General features: G+C 42.4%; 1 protein-coding gene across 1 annotated transcript in view; it reads right to left on the reverse strand.

The window, feature by feature from the left end:
* Positions 1-20,752, reverse strand: part of LOC141148607 (uncharacterized) — a 44,913-nt gene extending 24,161 nt beyond the window's left edge. Inside the window, exons 1-3 of the mRNA XM_073636209.1 lie at positions 20,132-20,752; positions 10,301-10,421; positions 684-757 (exon numbers count right to left, since the gene is read on the reverse strand). Of these exons, the coding sequence (XP_073492310.1) occupies positions 684-757; positions 10,301-10,421; positions 20,132-20,456 (520 nt within the window). The 5' untranslated portion in view covers positions 20,457-20,752. The remainder of the gene's footprint in view (positions 1-683; positions 758-10,300; positions 10,422-20,131) is intronic.
* Positions 20,753-22,213: the final 1,461 nt, after the last annotated feature.

Consider the following 22,213-nt stretch of genomic DNA (forward strand, 5'->3'; position numbering starts at 1 on the left):
CATCAGCTAATTAGGGACAGGCTCCTACAGGGGTAAAGGATGTAAAAAGTCCAGAATAGTGGCTGACTGGGTCATACACTACACAAAATTCCTTGTGGCATTGGCGACTTTGGTGGGTCGTGATTGTTTTTGTTTTTTTTTCTTAATTTACCCTCAGGGCTCTGAGGATCTGGATAGGTTAAACTGATAGTTTTCTTTTTGGTTGCACTATGTCTTCAGGGAGACCGCACAGGCGCAGAGAGGAGGGGGACTGGCCACCAGGGTTGTTTTTATGGATGCATGAGACTCAGTCATAGTGACCGCCAGGAGCATGCAAACAAGGGTGGCTCCACCTGGACTGCTTTGAGTGCTATTATTGTGGGGAATTTCTATTGCTCATAAAAACTGTCAGAAACACCGGCAGAACTACCATCAGCCCTGATGAAGGGGACTTGCAGCCCCTGAAACATGTTAGCTTTTCTATGTTGATTGGTACATTCTAGACCCTTCCATTGATTCTTATCTTTGTGGAAATAAGAACCTGACAGAGGATCTAACCACTCACCTTTCTATTCAAAACGAAATAAAACATTTTGGCTGGTGTTGGGATTTAAAGTAAAGTTTTTTTTTTCCATTTTGCACAGAGTAGGGGAAATCTTTGCATGTGCTCATGATCATCACTCATCATCCTAAACAGGACCTACCTGTGATTTCTTGGCATTTTTTTATTAGCTTTATCATTGAATTTTCTTCATCATCATTCAAATTATGTAGACGGCTAAAAGAAATAAACAGTAACATCAATTATACAAAGTATTATATAGCTCCACACCAGACAAAGAACTGAGAACAATACAAAGCTGAAATGCATAGGGGGGTATTTACTAAATCTGGAGCATGTAAAATTAAATGCAACTCAGAATAGAAACCAATCAGCATTTAGTTTTTATTGCTAAAGCTTAATTGAACAAGCTGTAGTTAGAAGATGATTGGCTACCATGCACTCACCCCTCTCTATTCTCCATGAATAGATTCCTGACATGTCACAATTTAAGACAACAGTAAAATTTTTCAGTGAAGCTCCATCTTTTATCATTAAAAAGATGTCACTAAGCTCCAGTTAGGTGCCAATGGGCTCCATTCACTAAACGGTATCTAGCGCTTTCAGAAATGTGGTAAAATACTACTTATGCCGTGTACACACGACCGGACTGTTCGGCATCAAAGGTCCGACGGAACGATTCCGTCGGACATTACGATCGTGTGTGGGCTTCATCGGACCTTCATCGGACCTTTTCTGTCAAAAATTCCGACGGACCTAGAAATAGAACATGTTTCAAATCTTTCCGACAGACTTGATTCTTATCGAAAAATCCGTTCGTTTGTATGCTAGTCCGAAGGACCAAAAACGATGCAAGGGCAGCTATTGGCTACTGGCTATGAACTTCCTTTTCTAGTCCTGTCGTACGTCATCACGTTCAAAACGAACGGACTTTCGAACAGACTTTAATCCATTCGTGTGTGGGCAAGTCCGTTCGCTCGAAAGTCCGTCGTAACTCAGTCGAAAGTCCGTTGGAAAGACCGTCGGACCTTTGATGCCGAAAAGTCCGGTCGTATGTACACGGCATTAGTGTTTAAAAAAAAAAGAAATTTCAATTCACTATGAAACGCTACTAAAATACCGCATGGGCTAATTTATGAAGTGATGTAGTATTTTAGTAGTGAAAGTGGTACGTTAACAAGCAGTAAGTAGCTGGTTGTTAAGGAGTGGGTGGCTGCTGCATCCTTCACAACCATGACTCTTCTGCTGTCAGCGGGGTTTCCCTGTTGACAGCAGAGTGTAAACAAAAGAATTGCTGGCATGTAAATAGTAAAAAAAAATTGGCGTGGGGTCCCTCACAAAATTTATACCTGACCCTTATCCGAGCATGCAGCCTTACAGGCTAGGAAAGGGGGGTGGGAATGAGCGAGCCCCCCCCCCCCCCTAAACGATACCATGCCACATGCCCTCAACATGGGGGGTTTCTCCCCCCACAAAGCACATTGTCCCCATTTTGATAAGGACAAAGGCCACTTCTCTATATTCCTGGTATGGTGGTTGTGGGGGTGACTTATCGGAATCTGGCACTGGCTCCTTACCAACCAGTTAAATCAAACACATTCCTTAACTACCGCGTGCCTGGACCACTACTTAATTACCGCATGCATTTATTTATATATTTCCCTTTGCGAATATACTTTAGTGCTGTTTTATGTGGTATTTAGCCACTTCAGCCCCCGAAGGATTTGCCCCCTTCCTGACCAGAGCACTTTTTGTGATACGGCACTGCGTCTCTTCAACTGACAATTGCGCAGCCAAACAAAATTGACATCCTTTTTTTCCCACAAATATAGCTTTCTTTTAGTGGTATTTGATCACCTCTGCGGTTTTTATTATTTGCGCTATAAACAAAAAAAGAGCGTCAATTTTGGAAAAAAAGCAATATTTTTTACTTTTTGCTATAATAAATATCCCCAAAATATAAATATATATATATATATATATATATATATATATATAAACTAATTTCTCTCAGTTTAGGCCGATATGTATTCTTCTACATATTTTTGGTAAAAAAATCGCAATAAGCGTATATTGATTGGTTTGCGCAAAAGTTATCGCATCTACAAAATAGGGGATAGATTTATGGCATTTTTATTAATAATTTTTTTATTAATAATGGCGGCAATCTGCGATTTTTATCGTGACTGCGACATTATGGCGGGCACATCGGATACTTTTGACACTATTTTGGGAGCATTGTCATTTATACAGTGATCAGTGCTATAAAAATGCACTGGTTACTGTGTAAATGGCACTGGCAGGGAAGGGGGTTAAACACTAGAGGGCGATCAAAGAATTAAGTGTGTCCTAGGGAGTGATTCTAACTGTGGGGGGGATGGGCTACAACTCACATGACAGCGATCACTGCTCCCGATTACAGGGAGCAGTGATCTGTCATGTCACTAGGTAGAATAGGGAAATGCCTTGTTTACATAGGCATCTTCCCATTCTGCCTCTCCGTGACATGATCGCGGGCTACCGGCAGACATCAACTCCGCAGGACCCGCCAGTGGCGCACGTGCGCGCGCGCCCACAATGCCACGATTTAAAGGGGACGTACCTGTACGCCCATTTGCCCAGCCATGCCATTATGCCGACATACATCGTCATGCGCTGGTCGGCATGTGGTTAACAAACGTTTTTGCTGAATGCAGTAAATACCACATAAAGCAATAGTGAATTGACATTTTTATTATCGCCTGCGGTATTCGGAAAAACACCTAAATACTGCATGCAATCTGCTTTTACGAATGGAGCCCATTGCCTAGTATGAGATGATGTCATCAGCCTGCTACAGGCAGGAGGAAGCATTTCCTTAGTCTATTCTCCTCCAGTGATCAGATTGCAATGATGTTTGAATCATGTTTATTAGAATAGGTTGCTGTTTATATGTCATGAAGTTTGAAGTTGTTCATTAGGGTATGCTCTCTATATATTAGATTAAGATATTTTTAAAATTCTGTGACTATGGAGTGGGTAATGAAAGGGTTAATATGAATTTGGTTATGTAATGGTTATTGTTTGGTGGGTAAAGGGTTAATAATAAAATTGATTTAAAGCTGAATTCCAGGTATGGATTTTATTGCATAGTTACATTGGTCCAGCTTGTATCAATGTAAATATGCATATACCATCTCTGTGGGATCCTTGGAAAGCTGTAAATTACTGTAGTAATTGCTTCTACTACAGCGATCACCACTGTTGTCCGGGTCCTTTACCAAGCAGTTGCCCTGCTGTATAGTAACCAGATGGGGTCGTCCTTTTGGCAGAGGCACCATTCACAGAATGCATTGTATTTGTCTCAGTGAATGTAAGACATACTTTGATTGGTCAAGATGGAGTAATGATGTCATGATCTCCACCTCACCCGATCACAGAACTATGCAGCAGGGCAGCCGCTTTTAACTGGACCTGGAAGACAGCAACAATCACTGTAGTAGCAGCAACTACTACAGTGATTTCTAGCTTCCACAGGGATCCTACAGTTAAAGAGGAAGTAAACCCTGATGGGTTTTACTTCCTCGTTCGTTTCCTGCAAACCCTGCAAATTAAAAGCATAATGGGCTAGTATGCATCGCATACTAGCCTATTATGTGGCACTTAACTGCAAAGGAAACTTGCGCTGTCCCCACTGCAGGAAGGTCCATCTTCACTTCCAGGGCTGCTGACCCGACTCTGTTACTGTTCGGAGTGGCATGACGTCACTCCTGCGCATGTGTGCGGGTGCCGACGGACACAGCACGGGCACTATAGAAACGGCACAACCGCGCTCTCTTCCTTCGGTGCACATGTGCCGATGACGCTGGTGCAAGTGTATATGGTAAATATCTTCTAAACCATGCTGGTTTACAAGATATTTCCAGTACCTACAGGTAAGCCTTATTATAGGCTCACCTGTAGGTAAAGGTGGTCTGTAAGAGTTTACAACCACTTTAAGAGATATGCAAATTAACATTGCTCCAATCTGGACCAATGTAACTATGTGATAAAATCAATATCTGGAGTTCAACTTTAACCTCCCTGGCGGTTTGATTATGTCTGACTTTTGAATGTCAAAGCGGCACATTGTTTTGCATGGAAATTTGTTGTTTTATACTGTAGGCCTTTAATTCTTAGGAATAACTCACCTAAATCTGTCCAAACAATAGTCTAGTACAGTGGTCATCAACCCTGTCCTCAGTACCCACTAACAGGCCAGGTTTGCAAGATAACTGAAATACATCACAGGTGATATCATTTGCTGCTCAGTGATTGCAGTATTCTAGTCTGCATCTCTTCAAGGTAATACATAAAACCTGGTCTGTTAGTGGGCCCTGAGGACAGGGTTGATGACCACTGGTCTAGTAGAAATCACGGGTATGATGAAGTTTGAAACACGAAATAATAGATTAGAATATAATAAATAATTATAAAAAATAATAATATAATAATAATACATTTTATTCAATAATGTAATTAGATCAAAAACACTGAAATGTGTCCAAACAAGGATGCAATATTATTAGTCACTGTAATAATAAACACTGCATATTGGTTTAGTAAACATCCTGGGTATGAAAAACTTTGAAACATGGGACTGCACAAAGTCCGACGTCACAATCATAACAATAGAAAGTGTTCCTCTATGTCAAAAGCGGTTTTAGACCAGGTAGAGAACAGCGCTAGTGAATTAAAATTACTTGCAGAATTGAGCGATAACGATTTGTGGGGAAATTCGTCGACAGCGACGATTCTGCGACTGAGCTCAGTGCTGCGTGATCTGTACCACAGTCAATAGAGCACAAAGTTTGCAGATCACTGAGCTCAGTCTCAGAATCATTGCTGTCGTCACTTTCAGTATCTGATGACAAATTTCCCCACGAATCACTATCGCTCAATTTTGCAAGTGATTCTAATTCACTATCACTGTTTTCTAGCTGGCCTAAAACCGCTTTGGACGTAGAGGGATGCTTTTTGAATTTCATGGACATTCTCAAGTTTCCAGGCAGAAAGAATGGCAGAAAGAATGGTAAAAGTGCAGGCAAGGCATTGGACAAAGCATTGGGGACAAAACTGAGGTGAAAACTGAGGTGAAATGAGTAATATAATCTAGAAGAAAAAAGCACTCACATTGCCTCATCTGTAGATAGTTATGGAAATACAAAAAAAAGGGGTCCCAAAAGGTGACCCAGGGTCGGACTTTAAAGGCACAGTAAACAATAGGGATATGGAAAAAAAGTAATATTTATTGAGACATAGATATATACATGGTATGAAAGGTGACATAGACAAGGTTTAAAAACCATATACATAAAAATACATGATATATGATGTGAGCCCTAGTGCGTCAACGCGTTTCGCTGTTAAGCTTCTTCAGGACACATTTGGGATTCGTTGGTTGCAAGAAAAGAGGAAAACAGGTCTCACTATCTAAAATAAAAACAGATGTGTTCATAATTATAGTGACAATAACACACATTTCTTAAAAGAAAAAACACTGTTCTGTCCAGATGAGAAATCATGACATATGCATGCATCAAAGACAAAAATACCATGCAGGAGAGTCAGCCTTGTTCAACAAGTGGTTAAAGAAGGAATAATTTCCAATAAAGAAAGGGTTGGCTCACAACAGGAGAAATTCGCAACACGAGGGTTCATAGGAGTCAGCTAAAATTAATATGAAACCATAACTTAGATTATATATGGCTAATATGTGTTTTTCAAAAAGAAAAGATAAAAAAAGCAAACAGCAAAAAAAGAAGAGAAAAAAAAAGGAAAAAACAACATATAGAGGTATATATCAACATAAAATATACCTACTGGCTCATAAAAGCCAATATCCTAATGTAGTAACCTCAGACAGGGGGTAAGATATTGGATGGAGAGGAGGAAGCGGCCGCATGATGATTGTCAAAGTATGAGTGGAAATAATCCTTGCTTTCATGAGACAGTAGGTATATTTTCTGTTGATATATACCTCTATATGTTGTTTTTTCATTTTTATCTCTTCTTTTTTTGCTGTTTTCTTTTATGGTTTCATATTAATTTTAGCCTATGAACCCTTGTGTTGCGAATTGCTCCTGTTGTGAGCCAACCCTTTCTTTATTGGAAATTATTCCTTCTTTAACCATTTGTTGAACAAGGCTAACTCTCCTGCAAGGTATTTATGTCTTTGCATGCACGTCATGATTTCTCATCTGGACAGAACAGTGTTTTTTCTTTTAAGAAATGTGTGTTATTGTCACTATAATTACGAACACATCTGTTTTTATTTTAGATAGCGAGACCTGTTTTCCTTTTTTCTTGCAACCAACGAATCTCGAATGTGTCCTGAAGAAGCTTAACAGCGAAACGCATTGATGCACTAGGGCTCACATCATATATCATGTATTTTTATGTATATTGTTTTTAAACCTTGTCTATGTCCCCTTTCATACCATGTATATTTCTATGTCTCAATAAATATTACTATTATTCAATATCCCTATTGTTTGCTGTGCCTTTAAAGTCCGAACCTGGGTCACCTTTTGGGACCCCCTTTATTTGTATTTACAGTAATATAATTTTAACAGATAAGAATGTATTGTGTGTATGTTATGTTTTCTGTACTTTTTTTGAATTTCCCATTGGCTCCGCCCCCATGCGTCACGACGCTCACAGGGAACATAGCCCGGAACACTGATACATCGGGCGGAGGATCCGGCCTGGAGGATAAAGCGGGAGGACATCGCAGGATCGTAGGGACAAGGTAAGTAACTGTACCAGGATACTGCGGTGTAATCCCGTGGCTCATGGTTACCGCTTTTGGTACTGAAAATTAACCCCTGAGCCACACTCAGGATTACCGCCAGGGAGGTTAAGGAAGTGGTTGTATTCCCAGCACAATGCTTCTGATGAAGTCAATCAACAAAACACATCATCCACAGTGAAACTGGAATTTTTTAAGCTGGATTTTTTTTTTTACAAATTTTTAATAAACTGTGGTTATACTATGTTGATTTTTTCATTGGTGTTCTCACTCTGTGATTATGTATTGGGTTCACACCAGTGTGCTGGGATCGACTATCCAGAGAGAAAGATAACAAGAGGGAGGTGGAAAGTTCCAGATTAATTAAGGCTGTAATTCCATCCATCTGTACTGGTGTAGACCTTGAAGTGACCAAGTGCTAGAAGGAAGTGGTGCGGCACAAAGCGGTTGCGATTATTGCTAGTAACTACAATGGAGAGCCGACAATTGAGAGATTGTAAGACACATGTTTTCAGACATTCCCAAATGCAGAATCAACATTTCCAGAGGTTGAGGAATCTGATGAACACATGTCTATCATGTAGTCCATAGCAGTTGGGAACATTATTATTGTGATTTGATAGCCCACAAGTGGGTGGATGAGCTGCAGATAAGCAGACACTTTCCAACTAAAAATAAGTTAGTGAAGAATAAAATTATAAACACAGACCTGATGTGAAAATATGGGGCAGCTTAGGAAACAGCGATCACAAGGTAATTATATTCAATATAAATCACAGGAAAAGGAAGCATAAGGGTAACACAAGAACAATGAATTTGAAAAGAGCCAAGTTCCCTAAAGTTGCCAACTTCCCTTGCGCTCTTTGCTACACGATACTAAATGGAATAAAATCCTAGGAACATGGAACGCAGAGGAAAAAAATGGCAGGTTTGCTGTTGTGCCATGTTCTTACCATTTGGTTACAATAGGTTTGATGGTGCTCCTAGGGATCATTAAAGATTTGGATATTTTTTTATAACCTAACCCTGACTTGTACTTCTCAACAACATTGTCCCTTACTTGTTTGGAGAGTTCCTTGGTCTTCATGGCAGTATTTGGTTAGTGGTGTCTCTTGCTTAGGTGTTGCAGCCTCTGAGGCCTTTCAAAAAGGTGTGTATATGTAATGACAGATCATGTGACACTTAGATTGCACACAGGTGGACATCGTTTCACTAATTATGTGACTTCTGAAGGTAATTGGTTGCACCAGAGCTTTTTATGGGCTTCACAACAAAGGGGGTGAATACATAAGCACATGCCAATTATCAGTTTTTTATTTCTGAAAAATTGTTTCATGTATATATTTTTCTAATTTTACTTCACCAACTTAGACTAATTTGTTCTGATCCATCACATATAATTCAGATTAAAAAACATTGAACTAAAGGCTGTAATGTAACAAAATAGGTAAAAAGCCAAGGGGGTGAATACTTTTGCAAGGCACTGTACCTCATGGTCCCCAGCTGTGAGGCCTTAGACTGTCCAATATTCACAATTGCTCAAGGAGAAGGCTGTCCTCTAATTGCTAAGTACTAACAGTTTTGGAGTATCCCATGCCCTAACCCCTCTCTTGTCACAAGTTTTACCAGTAATAAATCACAAAAAGACAACCTCTAGAGTATTTATTGGAGCCAGACTGAATGGACTGACAATCGGTCAATATTTTGCAATTCCCAAAGTTGACTTTTTGTTCACTTTACCATTAGATGTTCTAGTTGTTTAGGCTGAATCAGACCTGGTTTAGGTCCTTCCCTTTCCTCCAAGTCCCCTCAAAGTCCCCCCTTCAGAATTGTTTCTCTACCTACAGCTCAAAAATACTGTCCAAAATGCTCTTAAACACACATCTTCACAATTGTCCATAACGCCCTTTGTGCACCAGTGTTTGGACATTCCGCTAGGGAAGGGTCTGTAAAATATTCATCTATCCTAGAATTTGATGATCCCTACCATGTGGGAAAGTGACCTGGGCAACCACTTGGAAAAAGAACTTCTCATGCCGCGTACACACGAGCGGAATGTCCGTCAAAAAAAATCCGATGGGAGCTTTTCATCTTATTTTCCGACCGTTTGTATGCCCCATTGGACTTTTTCCGTCGAAAATTCTGACGGCCTTAGATAGTGAACATGTTCTAAATTTTTCAGACGGAACTAATTACTATCGGGAAACCCGCTCGTCTGTATGCTGTTCCGACACACCAAAAACGACGCATGCTCAGAAGCAAGTACGAGACAGAAGCTATTGGCTACTGGCTATTGCACTTCCTTTTTCTAGTCCCGTCGTACGTGTTGTACGTCACCGCGTTCTGGATGGTCAGACTTTGGTGTGACCGTGTGTAGGCAAGACCACTTGAGCAGAATTCCTTTGGAGAAACCGCCAGAGTTTATTCCGACGGCAAAACCAGTCGTGTGTAGGCGGCATTAGTATCCAAATATGGGATTTGGATTCTAAGAAGTTTCAAATTTAAAAACAGGACTGACATTTGGCACACAGTGGTGCCTACAAGTATTTATGTTGGTCTCAAATCCATCTCTGTTTCTCAGTGGAGCCCCTTGGAACACAATCCAAGACTGTACATGGATTTTTGCCCTAAAAGGGAATGCTTTGTTTTCCTCATTCAACTGTGAAAGGCTAAACTTCAGTGGGCAGTATAGGCTCTGGCAGAGCCAGGTCAAGGAGTTGGAAACAGAAGAGGCTGCCTTGGGTGCTTCAGCAGGAGGAGTTGGGGGGGGAACAAAAAGGGCAGGACCTGTAGCCAATACTGATGAGGTAGTTCACAGCTTATGGGGGGGGGCACTTTGGCCTTCTTGTCTTCGGTGCTAAGGACCTTGTCCTGGCACTGGTAGTTCTGCTACATAAAGTAAACCTTTTGTTAGGTTTAGTTCTTTATACAGTATGTGAAAATGTATTGGTTACAATGATATAGAATACACGTCATGCCAAATGACAAACCTGTGTACAATAACGGGAAGAATGATTTCCTTTGGTTGTTTATTGACCAATGGGATACATCTTATAGTCTCCTGTAGATTGTCTCCTTCCCATTCCACATCTTCCCCTGGCCGCAAGTTTCCTGGAAGAGAGAAATAAAAAAATTACATTTAAAGTGGACCTTTAAATAACTTTTTAGGTCTGCATGAATAAATACCTACAATGTCACCATAGACAGCAATAGTATAATTTAAAAAAAGTAATTTTATCATTAAAAATCCATCCTTAAAGTGGAGTTCCACCCAAAAATGGAACTTCCGCTTTAAGTGCAGGTGACCCCTGACATGCCACATGTGGCATGTCATTTTTTTGGGATAGGAGCGGGTACCCTGTTTTTATGGGCACCCAGCTCCCACTTCCTCCCCTGGCTCCCTCCCTGACATTTTCTGGGACATGTCACAGGTCTCAGAAGATTGCCCGGCCATTCGCAGTGCGCAGCGCAGCTCGGCACCCACAGTTAAAATGCCGCCTCCTCGGAGAGGAGGAGGAGAGGAGCGAGGCTTCCTGCACCCGCATCGCTGAACTGTGGGACAGGTGAGTGTCTGATTATTAAAAGTCAGCAGCTACACTTTTTGTAGCTGCTGACTTTTAAATGGGTGGAACTCCGCTTTAAGCCCATCAGTGATTATCCTAGCCTGAGATGTGATCAGTGTGCTGCAGGCAGGAGAAACTATTTCCTGAATCTTCTTCCTACAGTAAAATCCTCTTAGGCTAGAGTATCTAAAGGGGAATGTTACCATAAAAGTTAAATACTTCTAATTGAGCTGCAGATTTTTTTTTAAAGGGTAGGGAGGTTGGGGAGAAAGTACCTTTTTCGATCGGCACCTGGTCCCACTTTTTCAATCTTCACCTGGGGGTGGGGATGGCATTGCTTCATCTCACCCTCAGCCCACTGCCTCCTGGGATAAAGTCACACAACCCAGGAGACTGCAGGACCAGTCACCCTGCGCCACACAGTCTCGCACGTGCCTAGTGAGGAGCTGACTGCGAGACATCAGGAAATCCCATCCGACTCACAAATCCAGGATGGTGCCAGGGATCTGCAGAGGTGAGAAGATTCATCTGCGGGGAAGACATCACTGAACTCCATGGGCTGGTAAGTACCTGTTTTCTTAAAGTCACCAGCTACAGCCATTATAGCTATTTACATTTAATTTTCACAACGCTGGGTGAAGTTCTTCTTTAATTTGGAGATCAAGGCATCAATCCTGGTTTGTAAAATTACATGTCCATGCACAATAGTTACAGTTAAGAACATTTTTTTTCCCCTAAAACTAAACTAAAATTAAAAAACACAAGAAAGGCATGTCTATGTGATCTCTTGGACAGTTAGGCCAGATGGTCTGTCAGAGTCTCTCTAAAAGCAACAAGTTCAGCAGAAATGTAGAACAAGATAAAAAAAAAAAAACACCAGTGAATATTTATCAACAGAGCTGACACTTGATCACAGTGATATACGGTAGTAAATATAAGGTAGCACAGAGTAAAATGACCAATATTTACCTTATGGGTATCAACAATGAAAAAAATAGGTGAAATATACAACATATTCAGAATATACAAGTATATAAGATTGACATAGATAGCACTATGCCAATGTGAAAACCTGTAAAGAAAATATGATTATAGTGATAAGTGAATAAACACCCATAATGGAGAATAAACAAACTGGGTGGACATAGACGTTGATATTTTAAATTGGGCAAAAATATATAGTTCATAAATAATCAATAAAGTCTAATATGTGGAAATAGTTCATATACAGTGGCAAAAACAATTATTTTATCCCCTGCAGATTTTGGAAGTTTGCCCACTTACAAAGAAATTAAGTGTCTATAATTTTTTATCACAGGTGTATTTTAAATGATAGAGATAGACTATCAACCAAAAATCCAGAAAAAACACACGATACAAATGTTATAAATTGAGTTGAATTTAAGTGAGTAAAATAAGTATTTGATCCCCAAACAACCAACAATAATTCTGGCTCCCACAGACGGGCTACAGTTATGCTGCCTACACACGATCAGAATTTCCGACAACAAATGTTCGATGTGAGCTTGTTGTCGGAAATTCCGACCATGTGTAGGCTCCATCTGACATTTGCTGTCAGAATTTCCGACAACTGATGTTTGAGAGCTGGATCTCAAATTTTCCGACAACAAAATCCGTTGTTGTAAATTCCGAGCGTGTGTAGACAATTCCGATGCACACAATTCCACGCATGCTCGGAATCAAGCAGAAGAGCCGCACTGGCTATTGAACTTTATTTTTCTCGGCTCGTCGTACGTGTTGTACGTCACCGCGTTCTTGACATTCGGAATTCCCGACAACATTTGTGTGACTGTGTGTATGCAAGACAAGTTTGAGCCAACATCCATCGGAAAAAATCCACGGTTTTTGTTGTAGGAAAATCCGATCGTCTGTACGTGGCATAAGTGTTCATGTGGTACACAGATTAGTCCTGTCATTTTAAGAATATTTTCCTAACGATAATTTGTTATGTGTATAAAAGACACCTGTCCACAGAATCTCTTTCTTCCATTCAAACCTCACTATGATGGGCAAGACCAAAGAGCTGTCAAAGGACGTCATGGACAAGATTGTAGACCTGCAAAAGGATGGAATGGGCTACAAGACCATCAGCAAGAAGCTTGGTGAGAAGGAGACAACTGTTGGAGCGATTTTTCGCGAATGGAAAAAATACAATATAACCATCAATCGCCCTCGGTCTGGAACTCCATGCAAGATTTCACATCATGGATGATCAGGAAAAAAGTGAGGGATCAGTCCAGAACTACACGGGAGGAGCTTGTAAATAATCTCAAGGCAGTTGGGACCACAGTCACAAAACAAAGTATTGGTAACACAATACGCTAGCATGGATTAAAATCCTGCAGCTCCCACATGTACAGGACCGTCTGAAGTTTTCCAATGAACATCTAAATGATTTAGAGAAGGAATGGGAGAAAGTGCTGTGGTCAGATGAGACCAAAAATTATCTCTTTGGCATTAGCTTTACTCGCCGTATTTGGAGGAAGAAAAATGCTGACTATGACCCTAAGAACACCATCCCTACAGTCAAGCATGGAGCTGGAAACTTTATGCTTTGGGGCTGTTTCCCTAATAAAGGTACAGGCCGACTTTGCCGCTATGAGAGGCCAATGGATGGGGCCATGTATTGTAAAATCTTGGATGAGAACCTTCTTCTCTCAGCCAGAACATTGAAGATGGGTCATGGATGGGTCATGGATGGGTCTTCCAGCATGACAGTGACCCAAAACTTACCACCAAGGCAACAAAGGAGTGGCTCAAGAAGAAACATATTAGTCAAGTCATGGAGTGGCCTAGCCAGTCTCCAGATCTTAATCCTATCGAAAATGTATGGAGGGAGCTGAAACTTCGAGTTGCCAAGTGACAGCCAATAAACCTTAAGGATTTAGTGAAGATCTGTAAAGAAGTGTGGACCAAAATCCCTCCTGAGATGTTTGCGAACCTGGTAACCAACTACAAGAAACACCTTACCTCTGTGCTTGCCAACAAGGGTTTCTCTACCAAGTACTAAGTCATGTTTTGCTTGGGGATAAAATACTTATTTTACTCACTGAACGGCAACTTCATTTAGAACATTTGTATAGTGTTTTTTCTGGATTTTTGGTTGATATTCTATTTCTATTATTTATAATGCACCTGTGATAAAAATTATAGACCCTTCATATCTTTGTAAGTGGGCAAATGTACAAAATCTGCAGGGAATCTAATAATTATTTTCCCTACTGTATGCACATTCGTAAAAGTGCAAAAGTGATACAGTGGAACCTCGGATTACGAGCATAATCCGTTCTAGGAGTATGCTCGTAATTCAAAGTACTCGCATATCAAAGCGATTTTGCCCATTGAAGTCAATCGAAACGAAAATAATTTGTTCCGCATTGACTTCAATGGGATGCAATACCGCATGCTGCCAGAGGCGGGGGGGCGCCAGAGAGCCTCAGAAACGAGAGCCTGAGTACACTTCAGCTGACCTCGGCAAACCTCGGAAAGACTTCCTACCCGAGATTTGCCGAGGTCAGCCGTGCTCTACTCGGGCCTTTCCGTGCATTTCCGAACGTGATGTTCGGCTCTGCTCGGCTCTGGCGCCCCCCACCTCAGGCCAAAAGCGGTACTGCACACCGCTTTGGCCTGAATCGTGCTTGTGTTGTAAGACAACACTCGCAAACCGAGTTACGATTTTTAAAAATACAATGCTCGTATTGCGAAACGCTCGTTAACCGCGTTACTAGCAATCCGATGTTCCACTGTAGTCAAAATAAGGAAGAAAAATAGCATGTATCCCAAGTTAAAAAGGGATCAAAAGCCACTTACCAGAAGGCAATGACCATAAAATTATTAAAGGAGAAGTTCAGCCTAAGCTCGTTTGGCTGGGCTTCTCCTATGGATCACAGGAGTGCAATTAGTTTTGCACTCCTGTGACCCCGTTTTCAGCAGAAACTGCTGACGTCACAGGAATCAGTCCAGGCACCATGTCATCGCGACAATAAAGTCTGGATCCACCAGGTGCCTGGACTGACACCCGTCTCAGCCTCTCAGCGGCCTCTGAGATGGCCGTTACCCGCCCCTCCACAGCTCAGCGCTCCAGTGAGTGTGGAGGAGCAGAGCAGAGAGCTGTTAATTGACAGTCAGCAGCTCTCTGCTCGGGAAGCTGTGAGAACCGAGCCATCGGCGATGTTCGATCGCTCAGTTCTCAGTGTAGAGGCGTCGGGGGATGCAGCATCGGACCGATGCTGCATCCACATAGGTAAGTATGAAGGGGGACATACCCCCAAAACCCATACTTCTCTTTTAATGGTCAAAATGCATGAATATGCCTGACATGGCAGTATCGGTATTCAGCTGACAGCTTAACAGATTGGACCAGTGGCTCAAGATCTCTCCTCGATCCAAGGGTGGCATATATGAAAAAGGAAGGTCCGCACACAGTGTAATATTGTCACAGAAGCTAATTTAATTAGGTTATGTTGCACTTACATAAGCAGTCTTCAAAAAAAAGCATTTAGAAAAACAAGTCCAGCCGGCAAGAGTGTAAAAGGACTGGATCGGCGTGCTGACATACGTGGTGTAGGCTGCATCCCTACATGTTTCATCACAAAATGACGTCTTCAGAGGATGTCTTCCAAACTTTATACACTTCATACACCTGAATGAAAGCCTTTTATTCAAAATGGAACTTCACTCTCTCAATCAACTTTGGCTATTTGTAATCCTTATGCTGTTAGCATTAGTAAATAAATAGAAAAGTATATCATATTTACTTGTTTCTTACATTTCTTCAGTTGCTTCCTGGTTTCCAGGCCTATGCAAATGATGTGACACATCCCAGGAGTCTTTAGGAAGGGAGGAGGGGTTTTCTCAGCAGTGTTGCCAACTAGGGGTGCAACAGATCAAAAAACTCACGTATCGGATCGATCCTCGGATCAGAGTCACGGATCGGATCATTTTCGGATCAGCAAAAAAAAAAGACAAATCTTGTTACACCCACCGGAGTTTTAGATTTAAAAGCTATTTTCCACACAAAACGGAGCTTATATGCATAAATACAGTATTTGTAGATCGGACAGACTGTTTAGATGTTAAATTTTAAAAGCAGCTAAATGTGAAAATCAGAGGTGTTCTGTCACATTTGCAACCATGTAAGGTTAGCAGGTTTGCTGCTGCTTTAAAAATTTAACATCTAAACAGTCCGTCCGATCTACAAATAGTGTAATTATGCATATAAGCTCCGTTTTGTGTGGAAAATAGCTTTTAAATCTAAAACTCCGGTGGGTGTAACAAGATGTCCGCTTGCCCCCTTCTCACTCTAGCATTACAGTACTGTGCAAGGGAGTGTGGGGTGTAGCAAGATGGCGGCGATGAAACGTCACTTCCTGACGATACAGCGGCCGCCACCGGGTGTACCAAGATGGCCGCCGCTCCAGAGCTAGGCTGAAGCCGCGGCCTTTCCTATGGCCGAGGTCGGCGAGCGCTCCGCGGATCGCTGGTGTGCCGATCCGCGGAGGTTGGCCTGTACGGATCACGGATCAGTGACGATCCGTTGCACCCCTATTGCCAACCATCAGTATTTTTACTGGCAGCCAGTAAAAAACAGGCAATTTTCTCCTGCCAGTAAATGTCAGTAAAAAGAAAAGGTTGCCAGTAAAAAATATGGCTGTGACGCACGGCCCGGAGCCAGCCAAGACCATACGAGTACCTGTTACAGTGTTTTCGGGCGGCTCTGGTGGAGGCGGTGAAGTAGCAGGTTGAATATCGGTAAAATGATGTTGCTGGACAAAGGACTCAATTATGGGAGGTTTATTCCACTCCTGGCCAAAAGTAGACCACCTGACCCGACTAGTGTCCGCATGTCAAGTGTCCAAAATACAGCTCATACAGTGTACATATAATTTCAGCATATAACCTCTATAAGGGTTCCTCTGCAATACTGTGAGCCAGCTCTTGATACCCAAGACTGGTCCAATAGACTTAGACCTCCTGATCCATCCATCTGCTGCCCTGCTATACATCACCCTGTACTGAAGCATGCCACTGGAAGTTCTTCTATATACACAGAAATAAGGGAGAACACGGGAAGCGCCACCTAAGTGCAGTATTAAAAGCAGCTTTAATGGCAAGGTCTAAAAACACACCTACAAAAAATAAGAACATCATAGGCTCATCCTTATATGTGGAATGCCAGTTCCAGCCTCTTCCTGGTGGCCACAGAATGTGCTGCAGATCAACCAGACAATCACACAGCCTCGCACAGCGACTGGATCCGGACACAGGGACCTCCCCAGGGACTCCATATATACAGATGAGCCTACGATGTTCTTACTTTTTGTAAGTGTTTTTATACCTTGCCATTAAAGCTGCTTTTAATACTGCACTTAGGTGGCACTTCCTGTGTTCTCTCTTTTGTCTCCCTATACACAGAGCCAGCTCTCTGAGGACAGCAGCCGCCGTTGCCCTGCCGTTATTTTATTTTTAACCCTTGAACTATCTGAGTTTCCTATAGACAAATGACACAATAGTTGTGATTACTCTGCATGCACTGTATTTGCGCTTAGTTATTGTTACTTTTTTTATATACACAGAAATTACAGGCTGCTGCCGGTCCAATATCTTGAATGTCTTAGGAATTTCCCATGTCTTGGGAATTTCCTATTTTCTTTCTGTAGTTCTTGATTGTTCCTTCACACACACAATGTCTAAATTTATCCTGCATGTGACATAAATGAAGAACTCCAGAAAAAAAGCTCACTTGGGATTGGTGGAGCTGGAAACCTGGGTCTCTCCACACCACTTCCCCTGAATGAGGCCTCTGCTCAAAGCCACAATGGGGAACCTTTCCAAGTGTAGGAACAATGTGTGGAGGACCTCCATATTCTGAGACACAGTAGCCTCTGCCTCCGCTCTACTTTTACTCTCAAGTAACACAAGTAGCAGATTCACGCAAGCAGTATCACGCACAAGCGGGTCCGGGATAGGGGGTGGGCACTGTGGTATCATGTGAAGTAGGGGGGGCTCCTCGAGGAGATGGGGGGATCTATATTGGGAGGGGGAATTTGGAGGGGGCAGGGGACAAGAATTGCTCTAAGAGGTGAAATTAGGGGTGTGCTAGGAATGGTGGTTTTGGGGGGCTTTGTATTTTGAGGGGGGGGTTGGAGGAAGAGGATTTGTGCTAGGAGGGGGATTTGTGCCAGAAGAGGTGATATGGTACAGGCGGAGGGAATTTGTGCTAGAAGGGGAATTTTTTTAGGGGGTGAGGGATTTGTGCTAGTAGGGATAATTGAGGGGTATTTATGTTAGGAGGGCTCATCTAGGGGGGAATTTATGCTGGGAGGGGGGGATTCAGAGTGGGGTGAGAGGATTTGTGCTTTGAGGGGAAATTTGAAGGATAAAGGTTTTGTGCTAGGAGGGGTGATTTTTTTTGGGGGGTTGTGCTGGGGGGTTTGGAGAGAGAGAGGATTTGAGCTTGGAGGGGGGATTTTAGCAGGGGGCAGATTTTTCATGGGTGAAAGGGGAATTTGTTGCTTAGGGGGTAAGCATGCATATTAGTACTTGAATTTTTAATTTTTTTTAGGGGGGGGGGATTTGTTGACACAATGCTTATACATCTTGCCAGTTTGGTAAGTTTGCCCTTGGCTCTGGGTAACCTTGTCCCGGCACTGCACACAAGGCAACCTAGGCCTTGTGTAGTGTAGGAACAATGTGTAGAGGACTTCCACAGTCTGAGACACTGTAGCCTCTGCCTCCGCTCTACTCTTAGGCCCCTTTTACACTGAGGCGTTTTTCAGGCGTTTTAGCGCTAAAATTACCGCCTAAATACCGCATGAAAAATGCCCCCCATGTATCTCAGTGTAACCTTTCATACTGAGGCGTTGCGCTGACTGTGCGTTGGAAAAAATCCTGCAAATAGCTTTTTTGGAGCATCTTTTGGGCGCATAAAATAGCGCTGTAAAAACGTCTATCCCAAATGAAATGAATGGGAAATGCTGTAAAACCGCGGTAATACCGCTTTAAAACCGCCCAGAAGCTGTGGGGAAGGTCACATGACCGCCGTAAAGGGGAGGATGCTGGGATACCAGGAAATCCTGTTGAAAAGGGGAGAGGAGACCAGACAGAGCAATACAGAGTATCATGGAGGAGGAATCTGTAGAGATGCAGCCTCTGCAGCTGCAGAAGTCATAGCAGAAAGACCCTCTGGCAGTGGAGATCCAAAGGAATTCATTGACACAATACGGAGGCACCCACAACTTTGGGACAAGAAACATGACTGGTACTCCAACCGCTTGAAGAAAATTGAATATGTTCCCAAACATGTAGCACAAACAACAGCAGCTCATGGAACTCCATCTTCTCCCTGTTCTATTTCTTCTCTGACGAAAAAACAGGAAGTGCACAGGATGTGATGTAAGGGAGACAGGTTGTTTGCTGACGCTAACGCTTAAAAAAATGTTATAAAAACGCTATTAAAACGCATGGGCGTTAGCGCTATTTTTAACGCTAATGCGGCAAAAATGCGGTAAAACCGCGCTAATAACGCTCATCATTTTTATCGCAGTTTTGCAATGCCTCAGTGTCACAAGGGGCCTTACTCTCAAGTGACACAAGTAGCAGATTCACCCAAGTTGTATCACCCACAAGGCAACCTAGGCAGAAGCCTACAGCCTGGTGGATGGCCAAAGGCAGCATGTACAACCTTTATGTTCCTGCAGTTAAAAAGGAGAATAGTTTGGTAAAGCTGTGCAGCTGCCGGTACAAACAATGCTAATGAACGGTTTATATGCTCTTACTACAACCCTTATAATTGTGAATAAAGGGATGGGGTGGGCAAAGCCACTACCCTGCCTAAAGACTGGTACAAACTACTAGTTTTTTTTCTCATTCAAAAAAAAACTGACAGCTCAGGCCAGAGTTGCTGTACTAACTGTCTGATATTAGTACTGCTAATATCCCTGCTGTGCTATTGTGTTCTGAGAGGGGGATGACGCCCTCGCCCCCCCCCCCCCCCCGCCAGAACAATCCAGTCTGAGTGCTGATCAGGAGTCGTTCGGCTGCTGATTTTCCAGCATGCTCGTTCGACAGAAGTCAGCTTCTGTTGGACCGGCTGCCATACACATAGGCCGAATGTCGGATGGTTTTTATTGAACCGGCTGATATTGCCTGACATTCAGCCCGTGTGTACTAGGGTTAAGGCCCCATTCTACCTTTATTTATCACCAAGCTTGCAGGTAAATGGTAAAATCTACTTACTTAGCTGAGCAGACACTTCTAAAATCTCCCCCGGCGTCATCTTATTGAACCCTCTGTTGTCAGTTATCCGGATAGTGTCGGTGAGAGAGTGTGATGTCCTCTTCGTTGTTCTCCCTCCATGATCTGTCCCGGCTCCAGCCAAATTCCGATATATCTCATCCTTCACCACACACATACAGGAATTGATGAGGGACGACTTTCCATGTCCTGCAAACCCCAACAGCAGTATAATGAGTCGTTCAATACCATGCTCAGAGTTGTCAGCCCTGATACCCGGGACATATCTCTTAATGTGCTCTAGGAGGTTTTCGGGAGCCGCAGACATGATGTGACCAATGAAAGATGGCACAATGGGACAAAAGAAAAGTAAGCGTCTTTTATCTTAGCGCAAAGTGAAAGTGAAAATAAGTTTAAACAATGCACCAACTAAATGTTATAATAAACAGGAGGGGAGGGGGTAGAGGGGGTAGAAAAAGAAGGGGAGAAGTCCAGAGAGGAGAGGAAAGAGGAGAAGAGAGAGGGAGGGGGAGGAAAGGGAGAACAGAGACAAAGGAGATGAGAAAGAAGAGAGAAGAGGAGGGAGGGCAAAGAAGGAGGAGATGAAATGGAAAACGGAGATAAAAGGGAGCTGAGCAGAGAAGAAAAGAAGGCAGGGAGGAGAGGAGAGTAAAGAGAGAGCAAGAAGGGAGGAGAGGAAAGGAAGAACAGGGAGAGAAGGGAGGATGGAGAGCAGGGGGAGACGAGAGGAGAGTAAAGGGGAAAAATAATAACAATAATAATAATTAAAACAATAAAATTAAATTTAAAAAAATGTTAGGTTTGATCTAGGTTAAGCCCCGTACACACGGTCGGATTTTCCAACGGAAAATGTTCGATGGGAGCTTGTTGTCGTAAATTCCGTAGGCTCCATCGGACATTTTCCATAGGAATTTCCGTCACACAATATTTGAGAGCTGGTTCTCAAATTTTCCGACAACAAAATCCTTTGTCGTAAATTCCGCTCTTGTGCACACAATTCAGACGCACAAAGTTCCACGCATGCTCGGAATCAAGCAGAAGAGCCGCACTGGCTATTGAACTTCATTTTTCTTGGCTCATCATATGTGTTAGATAAGAAAATAGGGGGCGCTAGAAACTAAGATAAATTATTTAAAGTGCAGCAAAATTATGCTTAACTGAGTACCTTAAATTTAAAAGAAAATTAAATTGATATAAATATTGACAGTGGAGTTAGTGCATAACCCACCAAAACGGTACATTAATAACAGTGTCAATATTAAATTATCACAATAACAGTGAATAATAGTTCTCAAGTGGAGTGATATCTTCCAAAAAGTGCCAATTTCTTGCTGTTGATAAATAAAAAAAGTTCCGTCACCAAAAGAAGGAAGAAAATACACCTTGAAGTAGTAGATATCTGCTTACCAGATACCAATGACCCATTTAGTTAAAAAGAGAGTCACTAGCGATTGTGCAGGATTGTGCCTGCTCACATGGACGGCTGGACAACTGGATGATGATTAGGCATGAACCCCTCCGATCCCAATCGTTCAAGCAATGAATATATGGGAAACAAACAAAGTCTCCATAGTGTAAAACCATTTATTAAAATGCTAGGGTAACAATAAAAAGCCAAATGGCCGCTTACATTTGTGGGTGCCTACCCGGCACTGGGGCTGCTCGCTTGTCAGGGTAAGGTTGGTGTCAGAGACCCATCGCACCGCATCAATGGACGGCGTGCGTTCCACCCGGCGTGAGAGACAACCAGATAACTGGATGTAGGTAAAACAATCACGTGACCACGTACCGCTCCGACGTACATTTCATTATGAATGTCCTCAGGGAAGCGTACGTTCGTCACTAAGTTACGAGCTTATAAAGGAAAAAAGGCGGGTAAATACAGACGTGACAGGAAGTCTTCCATTCGTATCAATAAAGTTGGATGGCATTAAATGAAAAAATCGAAAGACATGCTCCCCCTAGTGGCTTTAAACCATATGGATTTAATAGTCACTCTGGCTAAAAAAGACAATAGTTCGCATAGCCTAGCACTGTTTCCCATTGCCAAATACTGCTCCCCCT

The sequence above is a fragment of the Aquarana catesbeiana genome, linkage group LG06 (genome assembly GCF_042186555.1).
Source record: "Aquarana catesbeiana isolate 2022-GZ linkage group LG06, ASM4218655v1, whole genome shotgun sequence".
Classification (NCBI taxonomy): Eukaryota; Metazoa; Chordata; class Amphibia; order Anura; family Ranidae; genus Aquarana; species Aquarana catesbeiana.